Here is a 16936-nt window from a genome sequence, read left to right as displayed (position 1 = left end):
GGCAACTAGTCACAGGAAGCAGGAAGCAGACAGTTGGGGACAGACTGCGGTGCGGATACTGAAGCACGGAAGCAGGGAGGCACAGCTAATGGGAACCCTCTTTGGTTTCTGCAGTGTATTCTGGTTTTACTGTAACAGCTATGAGCCTGAGCCCTCTGCGGTTGCAAAGGTTCTTACACTGGTTTATTAAGTAGCCCTGTGTGGTTGGCATGCAATGTAACTATCCCATTACTGCTGCTGGTTGAGTCCTTTGTAGTTTGCACACGGTGTAACCTGTTACTGGTCCAGGATCGAGACATCCTTTCTGTGAGTTTGCATCACTTCTTGACAGTGTATTTCTCTTCCTTTCTTCTACAGATGTCGGACCAGGTGGAAGTTATGAAAGGGATCAAAAGATTTCCTAATGTTAGCTACCCAGTGCTAACCCCAAATCTAAAGGGGTTCCAAGCAGCGGTAAGCATGATTGAATTTCAGGAAATAAGTGTTGCTCCTGCAGAATTTTATTAGAGCAACAAGGACTTTGTGTGTGGCAAACAGGTGCCTCGCTGTAAATCCCCAGGTACAGATGAAGATGTCAAGTATGAACGTCTAGTTGTATGTCAGAATATTGTATACATAAATGCAGTCTGTCATAAATATTGCAACCTAAATATCCTATACCAAAATATCATCCCTTTGGGTTTTTTATTAACTAAATCAGACAATATTTTTGTAGACAGTGCTAATTTTGATACCTAATGCATCAAGATTGTATACAGATTTTCATGTGGAGCAGAGAGAGTGTGGTAAAGATGCCATTCCGCAAGGAGGTCCATGCCCTATTGCCTGAACACTCTTCTCATCATTTCCAGGTTCCATCTGAGTTCATTTGTTCATTTTGAATTTTTCAGACTATTTAATTCTTTCATGGGGAGAAGGGGAGTAGAGGCCGGAAGAAAGAGTTTGGGTCACAATCTAAATATCTGGGTACCAGCATGATAATTAGGAGCAGTTTATGTGGAAGGTGTTTCTAGACCTCGATGTGTATGTCAAATGAGCACACATTATTTGATGTCAGCTTGGTATGACATGTAAGCTAATGGTTTCTTGACGTCTCTGGAGTATATCATGCTGACCATGTACTACCTAAAAACAGAACAAGATGAATCAGGGATAAATGTAATTCTTTTCATTACACAATGACACCCTTAATTGTCACTGGAATTACATATATTACTTCAGTTAGTTACTTTCATAGTGGCTACCAAAAAGAATTTCCACTGCTTCACCACCACTAAGAGCTTAAAACATTTAAATTATTTTGACAAATACATTTCCCACAAACCCACATAAACACATAATCAAAAAACCAATGGAAACATAAATGAAAAAAATATCACACAAAACAGTTCTTTCTGGGATTCCTTGTGCCTTCCCAAAAGTTCAACAGGTGATTGCGACCAATCATTTTGTGCATCAAATCCACCTCAGGCAACATCTGCCAAGGTTTCAGGGCCTAATGGCTTCCTTTTTTAGGTCAACTGTAAGCGTACAGCTTCTTGTATACTTTTAGTATACTTACTTCTGTGGGCTTAAAGCCATTTAATTTGTCCGAATCAGTGTCATTTTAAAAACCTTGCTTGCTAATTGTCAGTCATGGCTCTTTGTCCCTCCTTTTTCTCTTTGAGAGCAGGGACTAACGACTGTATATTTACACTTTGTCGTATTCATCTGTTTTTTGAGGTGACTTTTTTATTCTTCTTGGTTTCCTGTTCCTGTGAGTCAATGTGCTTACAATGCTGAGCTCGAGGGCACTGTACGTGTTCCCTACTGCTTCATCCATAGCACTTAAATCTCACTTCCCCATGCCATATTCTTGCTTGTCCCGCCACCCAATCACCCTCCTCCCACTGTTGCTTGTTAACTCCTGTGCCACCGTGGCGGCTTGCCCCGTACTTCCTTGTTTTCTTTTGCCTCACCGCTTTGTGCTCATGGCAGTAGGTTGTTTCTTCCTTGTGTTCGGGCATCTTGCTGTTTATTTGCGATGTCTGTGGGGGCCTTTTTCCCCGCAGTTTTATGTAGCGCAAACGAAACACAAACGTATTGGAGCGATATATTGATTTTTTTCTTTGGGGTTTTATGTAGCACAAGCTCCATACACAGGTATTACAACATTTTATATGAGCACAGGTTGCATTACACAAGAACACATTCATTTCAAGAAGAGATTAAGTGATTTGCCCAGAATCACAGGATGTAGAGCTGGTGCTTAGATGTGAACCGTGTTCCCAGCTCCAAAGTCAGCAGCTCTGGTCCTTAGACCACATCCTCTCCCCTAGGGTTCTTTGTCTGGTGCGTGTTGGGGCAGTCTGGGAATAACTCGTTTTTTTTTCATATAGCCCTTGATAATACAGGTTCTGTCATTTCATAGCGCTGCAAAGCAGGTGCCATTCTTAACAAAATCACTATAATTCATTTGCATCGACCTTGCAGAGATGAAGAGTTGAAAAAGCTATGTCAGCATTGTAATCTGCAACATTCTTGTTCTGTCAAGACCTCTGCAGTGGGTGCATTAACCAACTGAGTTGAGTAGAGCTTAACACTAGGCGATAGCACGTGCTCTTGATACCTCCCGAGGGTCACCAGCTAAGCACATAGGTTAGTTCTAGTCAAGAAGATGGCGAAACGTGTTGTCTCCAAAATGGTGGAAAAGGAGTTGTGACTCTAAAACCAAGCACTTTGCGGCCTCAAGTTTGATAGCAAAAAACATCTAGCCTTTGGCTGTAAATTGGGCCTCTTCAAATAGAGTTCAGTTAGTAGAGGCAGCCATTTTCCTAACCCTGTAGCGCAAAGAAGCTAACACAAGGGTGCCACAGTGAGAGGAGCAGCGGACCATAGGGCACAAAAGTGGAGAAAACTCCATCACTTCCCCCTCTCAGATTTCACTGGTGTCATGGCTTTGATGACAGTTCCCCCACAGCTACTGTGACCTTGCAGATGCCACTTCCGGAAGCGCTGTCTAAAACAGCGCTCAAATAGAACTGCTTCCTGTTTGAAGATGCACCACCTCGAATACCCCCCATAGTCACTGTCACAGGCGCAGAGCGCTTCCCCATCACCCTCTGTACTCCTGTGTATAATGATCCATGCATCGTCTGTCACAGTCCAGTAATGTTTAACCTGCTGTCCTCTCTTCCAGCCCGGGCTTCATGTAACCACTCACTAAGCTCCTGTGCATCATTTGATGTAAACTCTATGCATTATTCCTGATTGCCATGGTTACCAAGTACATGAAAAATCAATGTCAAGAAAATATCTTTCTCACCCTATCAAGTGGCCCTTTTCTCACTTCTGCTTCTACTGGTGTTCCTCTCAGTACTTCACCATGTGTCTATAGGAATATACATGTGTTTGTTTATATGGGTACACACCCCCAACGACTACTTCTCCAAGTCAATCCTGGAAAGTAACAGTAAAGACTCCATGGCCAGGAGATGTTTTAAACAGGAGAACTGTTGTTTCACAAACTGTGGCCACCAGGACCAGCCACTTCTTTACTTACGTAACCCAAATGTGTTGTTGTGACTGAAGTCTTTTTTGTATAAGACAACAGACCAGCAGGATCCATGCCAGGCTTGAAGGATAACCACTGTGTAAATATGTTCCATATAAATTATTTTTACGTAATTTATCTTATGTGGGTATCAAGAAACACTGACATGATTCTGGACCTACCTTGGATTCCCCCCAAAAAACATACATTTGAATCCTTTTCTTTGTCTGAAATATGCCAATGAACCAGCCCTGTAGGAGCCTCACTGGGCACCACTGGTCTAGTCGAAAAAACCCTATTGTCCAAACCCAGGCTTCCCGCTCTACTCTGAGTGGTCCAGATGACAAGGCCAAGACTTTAAATTTTGAGTAGCCACCCCAACAGAGATAATTCTGACTTCAAAACCATCAGCCAGTGCACAAATGTATGCACCGAAAAGGCACCGTCAAGGCTCAGGATATTCCTGTACCACGTATCTGTTCTACAGAGTCCAGTCCTGAGCCGAGGGCTGTCATAAGACTTTTAACCGAAGGCAGTGCTTTAAATGGATACAAAGTACCAGCCCTTCTGTATTTCCATTTAAAACACTGACCCAAGGTCGCAGATGTCGCACCTTTGTAACCTATCCTGTCGGCCCATCTACCACTGAAGCTCTGTTTCACAAATCTGCACACATTTGAAGCCTTCTGTCCAGTAAAGCTGCCTCTTCTGGTATTCTTTGTATACAGTCAATGTTTTGTAAAGTTAGGATGGTATTGCCAATGTAGAGGAATAATTCCTTTAAAAGTTTAACACACAGAAATATATGGCTGACCCCTTTTCTTTGCTCCTAACTCTTTTTACCCCCTCATTCTCCAGGTTAAAAGCCACAAGGGTGTCTCTTTGTGGCATGTTTGGTGCTATAAAAGTTTAGGTAAACACACTAGAAAGGGTTGCCTCTCTAGGGTATCACAGCCAGTCGGTAGGAATGAGGCAAAAACACTCCCAAAATGGGGGCCTTGTGTGTACGCTCTCCTGCAGTAACAGCCCTGGAAGGGTTGCTGTGCCACCTGGCATACATCCACTACACTCCAACCCAAACCACGTAGATAAAAGACATTGTAATTTACAGCACCAATAGCTCTAACTCGCGCAAATGCGAGACTTATTGCATTGTAAATGCTTGTTCATCTGGCTAACTCTATTATAACTAGATTTTTTATTTTTTCGAACTCCTTTCAAAGATTGTCAACGCGTTTCAGTCGGAAGTAATTAGGCCTCATCAGGATATCAGAAGACAGGGAAAACCCCATCAAACCAATTAAAAACCTATCACAATTACACAAGAGTAAAAACATCTAAAACAGTATGTCAAAATGATAGACTAAAGCTTCCACATGGTCTTGGAGAGCACCTCTGTCAATAAATCAAAAAAGTGACGCTGTTGACATGCCTAGCTCTTAAGGTCTACACATCGATGCCAGTGTACTGTGTGTTTTTTATATCATCCAGCATGCATCCTATGCTGTTCTATTCTCAAAAGCCTAAATTTTTTGGAAAGTACAATTTCATGCAGTATACGTGTGCCCGGTGTCATGCCCCCAGTATTCGGTTTATTGAGAGAGGTGATCTCCAAGACCATGTGGAGGCTTTAGTCTTATTTCTGACATACTTTTTTAGAGGTTGCTACTCATGTGTAATTGTAATAAGGTTAGAATAGGTTTGATGGACTTTTCCCTGTCTTCTGATATCCTGATGAGGCCTAATTACATATGGCCGAAATGCATTGACAGTCTTTGAAAGGAGTCCGAAAAATTCAAAATCTAGTTAGAATAGAGTTAGAAAGATGAATAAGAAGGCCATTGGGCCCAGAAACCTTGGCAGATGTTGGACTAACTGAGGTGGATTTGATGCGCAAAAGGATTGGTTGCAACCATCTGTTGTTGAACTTTTGGGAAGGCACAATGAATCCCAGAAAGAACTGGTTTGTGTGATAATTTTTTCATTTATGTTTTCATTGTTTTCTTGAATATGTGTTTATGTGGGTTTGTGGAAAATGTATTTGTCAAAATAATATAAATGTTATAACCTTTTGGTGGTGGTGAAGCACTGGAAATTCTTTTTGGTAACCACTATGAAAGTAATTAACTGAAGTAATAAATGTAATTCTAGTGACAATTAAGAGTGTCGTGTATTGAAAAGAAGTTATCTACCATCCCGATTCATCTTGTTCTATTGTTGCAATATTGGTAGCCAAGAATCTGGGGGTTATATGGGCATTACCTTCTGTATTGTTGCTTACTCGTGTATTACCTGACATCACCGATGTATGTGATGTCACCATGCTTCACTTAAGGTCAATGTGTGCGTTATCTTAACTATGCGTGTTACCAGTAAGGTAATCTTTAGAGTTTGACGGGGTAGAAGCACCACTGTAAATCTCTGGTGTTCCTCCCTTGCCAAACTCTTGGTTCCCCTCTTCTGTTTAGGTCCTAGAGAAGGGCTGGGTTTCCAATGGCTGGATTCTCTATTGTCTCTGCCATTGGAAACTTTGGATCTGACTAACAGTTGTCTTGCCCTGTTTAGAGCAACCATCACTAAATTTCTCTCCCCAAGTCTGTTATACTCTGCATTGAGGTCCTAGGCATGGAAATCACCCATTGGCCCTCAGATGCTGGAAGAAAACTCACTGTGGTTGGAGTCACAGGTTTTTTGATTCAAGAATATACTCCTGTACCAATCTGGTGCATCAAACATGGTGCTGGTTCAGCAAAGGTTTACTGCCTTGAACAGAACAAATGCAGCAACACTCAACAGTCCACTAAAGGCAGACATTTCTGCCTTCCTACATACTTAAAACGATCCCCTACATTTTGTACACAGTGTGTTTGCACTTGACATTATTACGTAAATGGTGAGTTTTGTGTGGGCTTCATGTTTTCTCTCTTCACATTATGTACGTTCTGAACCAGATCTTTGGTCCCTTACTTGATGCTCAGTAATGAATGTTCTGCCCAATTGCAGTTGATGTCTGGAGCTCGTGAAGTGTCCATCTTTGGAGCAGCCTCTGAGCTCTTTAGCAAGAAAAATATCAACTGTTCCATTGATGAAAGTTTACAGCGATTCAAGGAAATCATGAGTGCATCGAAAGAAGCCCATATTCCAGTGCGGGGGTAAGAACTGCATGCACATAACCCATCTCTCTGCTACAAAGGTGTGATGTGCACACAGCTGATCCTTCACTTTATTAGACATCTTTATTTTCCCCTCCACAAACCCAGTTTATAACAGAAGGGTTACTTAAGACGAACATGGGCCTCAATTTCATGGGAAAATAAGTAACTGGGTTGCATTTTAATCCCAGGACAGTGGAATGCTGGGTTAAGCTGGTCACTGCAGCCAGCCCTTTATTAGAAAGCGTGTTACCTCAGATTAGACTTTTAATTTTCCTAAACAGGGTGGAATGTAGTCAGCTGTCTTTCCTAAAGGGGGTAATTGTAGGCATGTGAGAAGAAAGGCTGCAAAAGTTAGCTCAGAATAATATAATCCCTTGTGGAGTAGCTAGGAATTAGGCAACAGGGATGGAAGTCGATGGGTACAAACACATCACCACCCCCATTAAAGAATATTCCCAGTTATGGAATGAGGAGCCATGACGAGGGGAAGAGTTTTGCTTCATGCTATACTAAATTACAAGCATTAGCACAGGCAGTAGGTCTCCTTTGTAGCGGATGTTTGGGAATATCTGGGTGACTGTGTATGTTGCCTCCAGCTGTCATACAAACAAAATCTCAACATGAAGCAACATCTTGGGCTACAACCATATAGAAGCTGGTGGTATGGACCCTTTTCTGCACAGATTATACCAGCAGATGTAAATATTGTGTTGTGGATACTTTTGACAAAGGGACAGCTTTTGTTGCATCTTTAAGAAAGCCTGTGTGTCTATCTGAGAAAGTTATAAATCCTACAATATGTTATCAAAATGGCAAAGTAAGACAAATGAATGGGCAAAGGTGATTAGTGAATAGCACCTTGTCGTTGTCAGGCCAAGGCTTTCAGACAGTTCATGCTCTCTAAAAAATGACATAAATCAGCAATGAAAATGCATCATGTCAAAAAAGTAAATACATTAAAGATCACACACTAGTTCTTAATTATAACCTATATCTCATATTACACCTGCAGTCTAACAAAGCACTACTGGGTGGCCCATCAACAGAACTAAGTGAGAGCACAAATGAGACAATCCACAAAATGTCATGGGATAGGTGGACAGTTCATCAAAGCAGTTGGCAAACATATGAAACACCATGCTCCCTCTCTGTATTTCTTATTGTGCATTTAGAAAAGTTGATTGGCAGGAGGTGACATGAGGTCATTCATCTTTTAAGCTGTACCTAGCAAGACCTAAATAGGAAACCTGAAAAGAGCTTTGAGGGTGAGAGGAAGACCTGGTAAAATACTGCCAAGAAAATACATGTTTAAAATCACAGTGTAAACAAACCTTCTGATAAATACTTCTAACAATCAGTCAATCAATACTTCTATAGCACGGCTTATCACCTGTGAGATCTCAAGGCGCTGCTGCAGACGTGCTGCTCAATCGAATAGCCAGGTCTCGAGGTCCTTCCTGAACTGCTTCAGGGATGCGGTCCGTCTGAGTTTGAGAGGTAGCGTGTTCCATGTCAGGGCTGGGAAGTAGGAGCAGGATCTTCCCCCTGCTGTGCTTTTTTTGGATTCTGGGAATGGCTGTGAGGGCAAGCTAGGAAGAACTGAGTTGCCTGTTGGATGCGTAGAAGGTGAGGCGGTGGTTGAGGTAGGCCGGTTCTATGCTGTGCCTTGTACATGTGTGTCAGAAGCTTTTAGGTGATGTGATTGTTAACCAGGAGCCAGTGTAGGTCTTTGAGGTGGGAGGAGATGTGGCTGGGTCGGGGATGTCTAGGATGAGACTGGCTGCTGCATTCGGGATTCTTTGTAGTCTTGATTGCAGTTTCTTTTTGATGCCGGCATAGAGTGTGTTGCTGTAGTCCAGTTTGCTACTGACAAGTGCGTGGGTGACTTTCCCCCTCATCTCGGTGGGGATACACTTGAAGATTTTTTGAAGAAGTCGAAGGGTATGGAAGCATGACGACAAAACGGCATTGACTTGGCCGGTCATGGACAGAGAGAGGCCCAGATTGCGTGCGTGGTCTGTGGGAGCGGGGCCGTTTCCCAGGTGGAAGGGGTAGAGCCGATTACGAAGATCTCCATCTTGTCGGAGTTGAGTTTAGGCAGGTGACTTCCATTCAGGCGGCGACTACTCGCATTCTGTTGTGGAAATTTCTCTTGGCCTTTGTTGGGTTGTCAGAGGGGGGATCAGTTGGTTATCGTCGGCGTATGAGACAATGTTTAGTAGATTCTCAACTCCTAAATATTCCCTAAACGTCACACTGGTTCTGGAAATTTTCAAGCAGTATCCTGAGCTCCAGTAGATGACATTGTACAGCTCCTCGCTGATGTTGTTCTGCTGTGGAAGTAATGTGTACAGCTGCATATAAGCATGCAGCTTATATGTACCCAGCGTGCTGATATCAGTTCCTTCTTTTCTGTGCCACCTTATGTGGATCCAGAGGTACTCCTTGTCTCTTCACAAGACTAACTGCTTGCATCAGCTTCACTGCTGATGTCCATCTTGATGCAACAACCCATGCCGGACCCCAAAACATCAACACCAGATGACCCATAGTGCTAGCTGACTCTGAACTGAGTCTGCTTCGAGTTTGAAACCGATCCATGGCCCTACTGGGCTGCAGCCTTTCAGAAACCCATCTGAATCTGATACTTTGCCCTTACCTCAGTGAAGGGCCCAGATCATTCAAAGTCATTTTCACACTGACTGATAATGATCGCTTCGTGAAGGGGATGAGTTTGCTCAACCATACACTGAAGACAACTGGTATGATGAACTACAAGATGCCAGTGGACTGGATACTTCCTTCTCCAGATACTGAACTGGTCTCTCCACCTGGGCCAGCTAGTGAGGAAAGTGCTATCTTCCCATTAATGAGGCAAAGGGGAGTTGGGATTCTTGACCTCCAAGTGCCTACTATGGAAGTGAAAACTGATGTTTTTATTAGAGTCCTCCAGTCATTATCCTGGACAGATCACTTCTGAGCCCCTACTGCCTTTTAAGGAGCCCTCACAGACATCCTTCTTGAGACATGGGCAGTGCCATGTTCCAGACAACAGGTAAACAAGCATATACTGAGGCATTACCACCTGCCCTGGGTGATTCATCTTTCCTAATGCAGCACTTAACCCCAGAAAGCTTATTGGTGCAAGCATCCACGAGCAGGGTCAACACAAACACCTTCCCTACTACCCTACTGGATAGGGAGCCAGTGCTCCTCAAAAGATTGGAACATACATGTTCTCCAGCAGTCTGGCGTTAAGGTCTGTCAATGCCAGCTGCCTACTAGGCTGGTACAGCCATGCCCTTTTGAGCTCTGTCACTCAGGTACTACCTCCTGTACTGGAGGACTTGCTCTGCACTCTTACACAAGCCATTCAGGTTGGCTGCGAAGCGCCAAAATTCACAATTCACTGTAGGTTAGATACTACAGATTGCCTTGGTCGGGCAGTTGGCACTAGTATGACACTAAGGAGACATACCTGGATGAGATTGATGGGCTTCTCTGTCCAAACTTCTCTAATAGACATGCTCTTTGTTGGCTCTCGCCTGTTCGTCAAAAAAGCAGACTTAGCCCTCAAGCACTTTAAAGACAGCAGGGCCACAGCACACTCCTTAGGGCTGTCTGCTCCAGTGCGTTAGTTCCACCAGCAGTTTCACCCCCTCCGTGGGTATGGTAGAGGCTTTCAAGACCACCAGCACTCACCCTTGCAGCTATCCCAGCAGACCCTACAGCATTTTCATATCCACAGGCAACATGGACAGCAGGGGCAGCAAGCAGCCCAATCCCCAGCCCCACCAGATGCCTAGCCGTAAAACCTCTTTAGTGGGTCTTTCCAGATATACAGCCACCCTACTGGAAGCAGGGTTTGGCCTTTTTCCCTGGGGTGGCAAGCAATCACTTTGGATAAGTGGGTCCTGCAAGTTGTCTGGCAGGGTTATGCCCTCCCGTTTATTTCCATTCCACTGCATCTTCCACCACCCTCATGACAGCGGGAGGAGGACGGCTGTCCATTTTATTGTAGGAATGGCAGGCCCTTTGGGCCAAAGGAGCCATAGAGAGGGTGCCGATATAAAGAAGTGGGAACTGGCTGTTACTCCTACTACTCTCTGTGCCGAAGAAGGACTGAGGCCTTCTTCCTATGTTAGACCGTCACCCTCTCAATGCCTTTCTGAGAAAGGACAAATTCAAGATGCTAACTCTAGCCCAGATCTTGTCTGCCCTTAAGCAGTAGGTAACAAACAGCTGTGTGGGCCTGCAGGACGGGGATGTGAAAATAAGCATCCTGTAAATCCAACGCTTCCACGCAGTCTTCGGAGACTGGATGGTAGTGTTGGACTTACAGGACACTTATTTTCACATCCCCGAACTGCAGGCCCACAGGTGTTACCTACTGTTCAAGGTAGGGTGGGAACACTTTCAGTTTGTTATGCTTCTCTTTGGTCTCATGAGTGCCCCCTGGGTGGTCATGAAAGTGATGGTGGTTACTACAGCAAATTCACAGAAGGTTGCCAGTTACCAGTTTTTCCCTACCTCAGCAACTGGCTGTTGAAGGTGGGCTTGCCCAGGCAGTATTTACCCACCTTGAGACTACAGCAAACCTCTTGACATCCTTGGGGCTCACTATGAATGTGCTGAAACCACACCTGGTCAAAGTAGGATGCCTTCTTGAATTCTAGGGGAGGAAGTGGTCCCTTGATCTTCTTTCAAACTGTTTTTCTACGAAGGTTTTTATTTTTAGCTAAATGAAAACGAACGCTTCTATTTTAGCAAAAATTGACTCTTTGTTATATTAGTTTGCTGCTATGGTTGACTTCAGTTTTTAGGTCTTTCACTGCCACGTAGCTGTATATAAAATAACGGGCAGCTTAATGAAAAATACATTTAAAAAGTTGTTACTCTGTGGGAAATTCACATTAGTACATTATGAAACCTCTATTAGTTAATGCACTGCAGAGGTCTGTGTGTAACCACAGAGACACATAATTAAATCTTAGTTGGTGCAGTAGAGAATAGTGTCCTGTGTATTTTTAGTGCTGCAAGGCAAAGCCTGTGACATAAAGCACTGTGAATATTTAAGTCATTATTTTATATTTGCATTGCACACAGTATAAAATAGACTACTACAAAATGTGCAGAAAATGGCACCATAAAATGGTGCTTTCAAAATATAGATTTTTGTAATACCTAGACCATACGTAATACAATGTTTTTTTTTTTTTTTTTTTACATAAGTGTCCCTTCAGCACCTCCTCAGGGGTAGTAAACACTGTGTAACTACAATTAAAAGCACGCACTTCACAGTTCAGTTGTTCACTCTTTTTACTCAAAAAGAATACATCTTTGTCATCACAAAGCTTCCAGTGATTTGATCAATTAAAGCCAGTACGGCTTCTAAGCATCCTTTACATTTGCAGATTACCCTTTAAGTTTGCATATTCACTCATAGCACATATTTGTATTTCTTTCAGGCAAGCTGGCACCCTGGCAAGAACGCCTGTTTAGCTGTCTGCCCCTCCCTCATTTTCACTTAACAGGAGACTCACTGAATGACAATTGAGATGAAGCTTTTTAAACTGCCGAAATTATAACCACCCCAGGACGGTTGTCTTCTTCCAAAATGAAGACGTTTTGGATTCGAGGCAGAAGTGAGGCTGCGGAATGTGCGCCCTCCATTCCAATGAATCCACAGCCCCCCTGGGGGTTACGACCCATAGATTGAAGACCTCTGCTCTGCAAGATCAGTATATGCCTGCCGATTAGACAAGTTTGTGGTTTGTAGCGGTATTCATCATATTGACTCACTTCATGAAGTGTTGCTCTTTGTGTTCTCACTAGCGCAGCAAGGCCTTGTTTTGGGAGCAGTTAAAGGTTGTTTGTCGGCTCTTTCAGCTTTTTTTTTATTACCTGTCCTCTGTTGTGATGCGTGTTTTTGAAAGGACTGGAACATTGTGTCCGCCCACATCCTTATTCATTCCCCAGTGGAACCTGAATAAAGTTATCAAATTCCTAATTTGTAAACCCTTTAAACCAGTGCACAGCTGTCCATTGTGGCTTCTCACTGTAATGACAGTTTTCCTCATTACCATACTGTCAGTAAAGTGTATGGATGAACTACAAACCCTGTATGTCAACCCACCGTACACAATATTCTTTCCAGGCCAGCCGGTGTTGAAACTTAAAACTCTTTTCTACTTAAAGTGGACACTCCTTTTCATGTCAGGCAAAAGAGAATCCTCCCATCATTCTTCACTCCACCTTTACCCTCTAGTGAGGAGAGACTACATCAGCTGATCGCTAAAGAGCTCGCAGGTTCTACATTGATCCTACCAGGGAGCATCATGTGGAGGATTAGCTCTTTATTGGAATCCTGGAATGAAGACCGGCAGAGCAGTGCAGAAAAGGACCTTTTCTTGCTGGATCATTCTCTGCACCAAAATCTACTATGTATTGGCTAAGTAGCAGCCCCCTGAAGGTTTGGGCTAATTCCACCAGAGCTAAAGCTGCTACCACTGCGTCATTCCCTTGCTACGTAGGAGTCGCCTCACACGTTCAAGAAGCTCTATTGTCTGGACAGCCAGGTCCCATAAGAGGGGCACTTTACCCATTCGGTACTGCAGGACTGTTTGATTTGAGACAGTTCACAGACCCACCGCCTGTGATGTAGAGCTTTCATAGCTATTCTAACGGTGAGGAATCTGCGGTTAAAAGTATCTATCAGAAGAACAAGTTACTTGCCTTCGGTAATGATTTTTCTGGTGACTACTCTTATGTAACCGCAGATTCCTCACCAGCCCTCCCATGTTTTCCATTTTAAAAAGTTATTAGTCTAGAGAATTGCATACTAATCAAAACCAGTCTGCTGTTGAGCTATGCGTCACGGGGCGTGGCTAGCTTAGAAAGCAACTAACATCAGCGCACTCTAGTGACTCTTCTGAGTGGCTCTGCATGTCATTTCTGGAGCAGGACAACATTGGCATGGAGTGAGTGACTCAACACCACCTACCTGCATGCAGGGGTACTGCTTGAAAATTTCCAGATCCATTCTGACGCATGGGAAATATTCAAAAGGTGAGGAAGCTGTTGTTACAGTATCCACCAGAAAGAGCGGTACCGAAGGTAAGTAACTTTTTCTCCCAGTATGTTACTCATCAGCAGAATTAGGATTAAAAAAAACAAGTTTAAAAAGAAAAATATATAGATTAAAAGTGAAAGTAAAGGCAGTGTCCTCATAAGTGCAGAGAGCCTACTTGGAAAATTGAAACAGCGTGGCCCAAGAAAATAAAAATGAAATTATTCTGGAAAGAAACAACTGACTTTAAAAATGTGCATACTGGGATTATCCTCACCAGTTTAAAAAAATATTCAGTACCAAATGTCAAAAAGTGTAGGGCAAGCTGTGAACATGTGAGCTCTCTATTTACCTCACTTAAAAGGGTATTGGTATTATACTCTTGGTTTTGTTCCACGAATGTCCCTCAAAAGTGAAAAAACACTCACACAGTTGTGGATTTCTCTATAATGTCAGCATCCTATAGCCGACCATCTTGACATGCCAAATCTTGCACAAATTCTATGAAACCTTGAATTATGCTTTATTTTAGGGCTTTTGAAGTTGGGAAGTTGCCAGCAACAATTTAGAACAGTTGGGTTAAATACTCCTGTCAGCACCTGTCTGGGGCAAGAAGAACCTAGTTCATGTCTAATGATGATGTTCAGAATATCTTTGAAATATGGTCTAGCCAATACCTTTCTTCCAAGATCAAGTCCTTTTCTCCCTGGATACTCTTTTTGTTCCCCACCTACATTTTCCAGTACTAGTTCCCACCCTATCCACCGGCTATTCTTCATGCATTCTTCTGTGAGGGTAATACAAACATGTTTCCTACCACCCTTCTATAAGGGAAACAGTGTAGCACCCATTCCCGACCCATCCCCATAATATATGAAGACCGCACTTAACGTTGTGGGAGGTGAGATACACACATTGGACTGTAATTCTGACAGTGTGAGATATGCTCCTGGTCTATTTTAAATTTGGAGAATAAGATATGCATAGGGTCTATATCGATATGCAGTAAAATAGGTAGCCCTTTGACCTCTGGTCACTGCTCCCCACCTGGCTCCTCGCTATTGACACTCTGAGACCCCTTCTCGAGGCCGCTGCTCGCCCGCTGGTCACCTCACTGTGAGTGCGCTCACAGCTGCGCTTCGCTATGCACTGAGGGTACTTTAGTTTTTAGTTGTTGCGTTATATTTTTTTAGGTGCTCGGGTCCTTAGGTTATTGTTAGTTTGCTGCTTCAGTATTACCTCTTTGTTTCCCCTTAGTTCCTGTGCTATGTTTCAGGCCTGGGCTAGGCCGCCCCCTGCTCTTCCTGTTCCCGCTTTTTCCCCACACCGCCCCCCTGCATAGCCCTTCCTACCCCCAGGACTACTTATGGAGGCTGCAGCATGGCTCCAACAGTAGCCCTTTGACCTCTGGTCACTGCTCTGCTCCCTGGCTCCTCGCTATTGGCACTCTGCTTTCTGCTCCCACTAAGAGCCCTTCTTGAGCATGCTGCTCACCCGCTGGTCACCTCACTGTGAGTGCACTGCACTAGCCGCTTAGGTACTTTAGTTTTTGGTTGTTGCCTTATATTTTTTAGGTGCTCAAATGCTTATGGTATTTTTAGTTTGCTGCTTCAGTATTTCCTCTTTAGTGCTTCGTAAGTCAGGTGCTATGTTTCAGGCCGCTGCCCCTGCCCAGGCCACCGCCTCACTCTTTCCGCTCCCACCTTTTTGCCCACCCCACCTCCCACACAGCCTTATCCACCCCCAAGACAGACTACTAATGGAGACCACTGCGTGGCTCCAACAGTAGCCCTTTGACCTCTGGTCACTGCGCCGTTCCCTGCCTGGCTCCTCGCTATTGGCACTCTGCTACCGCTGAGACCCCTCCTCGAGCCTACTGCTCAGCCGCTGGTCACCTCACTGTGAGTGCGCTCACAGCTGCACTGTGCTAGACACTTAGGGTACTTTAGTTTTTAGTTGTTGCCTTCTATTTTTAGGTGCTTAGGGTATTTTTAGTTTGCTGTTTCAATATTTCCTCTAAGGTTCCCCTCAGTTCAGGCGCTACGTTTCAGGCCCCAGCCCAGGTCACCGTCCCACTCTTCCCACCTTTTCCCATGCCTCCTGCACAGCCCCACCCACCCCCAGGACTACTTATGGAGGCTGCTGTGCGGCCGCATTGCTGGCGCGCCAAAGGCAAGCCTGTCTGCGTCCATTTGCACCTGGACCGAGCCCAGCGCCAGAACCCCTGGTCCTTCCACCATCCTTCACTACACCTCCAAGGACCTCCTGGCTCTAAACCCTGGATGCCAGAACAAGAACTATTTCACTGCTGTGCCATGCTCAACCAAGGGACCCTTCACTTGTTACCTTTGCCGCTTCGCCTGCTTCACAAGACTACAGGCCTACACAAGACCTCACATGACTGAGCCCTTGGCAACTCTGGCACCTCTCCAGTGCATCCTGCTCAGCGCCTGAGCCATCTGCAAGCACTCTATTGAGATCTGGGACACTATCTCCACCCTCGCAACCCCCACTGTCTACAAGATGTTGCACAAGAACTGCCCAAACAAACATGCAGAGGAATCGACATAATCTTCAAGGACACCATCCGCTGCACCATCTCCAATGACAACCCCACATCCCTCATGGAACATCTCATCTTCCAACTACATACAGATGCCAAGACCACGGTAAGAGGCACCCCCATCTACCGACCTCCAGGACTGCGCCCAGCCTTCTGTGATGCCATCCCTAACTTCAGTTCCCCCCGGCCTTAGACTCCCAGCACTACTTCCTGCTCATTGATCTCAACTTCCACATCGATGACCTCAGAGACACAAACACCACCACCCTCCTCGTGAACCGCAACAACATCTGCCTCACCCAACTAGTCACCGCACCCACTCATAAAGTCGGATGTACACTCAACGCCGTCTTCTCAAGATCAAGTTCATACACACCACAGAGCTCACTCGGACCGACCACAACATCGATCACTTCACCCTCACAGGCAGAGATCACCAGACTCCCTCCTCACTCAATGAATCCACCCGCCGCAGCTGGGGAAAAATCACTAAATCACAATGGACCCAATCCCTCAGTGCTTCACAGCCCAAAACCACAGCAGATCTCAACCAAGCTATCTGCAATTTCACCACCTGGATCACCAACTGCACTGACAAAATTTCCCTGCTGAAACCA

General features: G+C 44.5%; 1 protein-coding gene across 2 annotated transcripts in view; it reads left to right on the top strand.

The window, feature by feature from the left end:
• HMGCL (3-hydroxy-3-methylglutaryl-CoA lyase) overlaps positions 1 to 16936 on the top strand; it is a 154263-nt gene that overhangs the window by 121496 nt on the left and 15831 nt on the right. For both annotated transcript variants that reach the window (XM_069223459.1, XM_069223460.1), the window contains 2 exons: positions 358 to 453; positions 6536 to 6684. In XM_069223459.1, coding sequence (XP_069079560.1) covers positions 358 to 453; positions 6536 to 6684 — 245 coding nt within the window. The remainder of the gene's footprint in view (positions 1 to 357; positions 454 to 6535; positions 6685 to 16936) is intronic.

The sequence above is a fragment of the Pleurodeles waltl genome, chromosome 3_1, assembly GCF_031143425.1.
Source record: "Pleurodeles waltl isolate 20211129_DDA chromosome 3_1, aPleWal1.hap1.20221129, whole genome shotgun sequence".
Lineage (NCBI taxonomy): Eukaryota > Metazoa > Chordata > Amphibia > Caudata > Salamandridae > Pleurodeles > Pleurodeles waltl.
The sequence above is the reverse complement of the archived record's forward strand: the minus strand, read 5'-3'. Positions and strand labels throughout refer to the sequence as shown.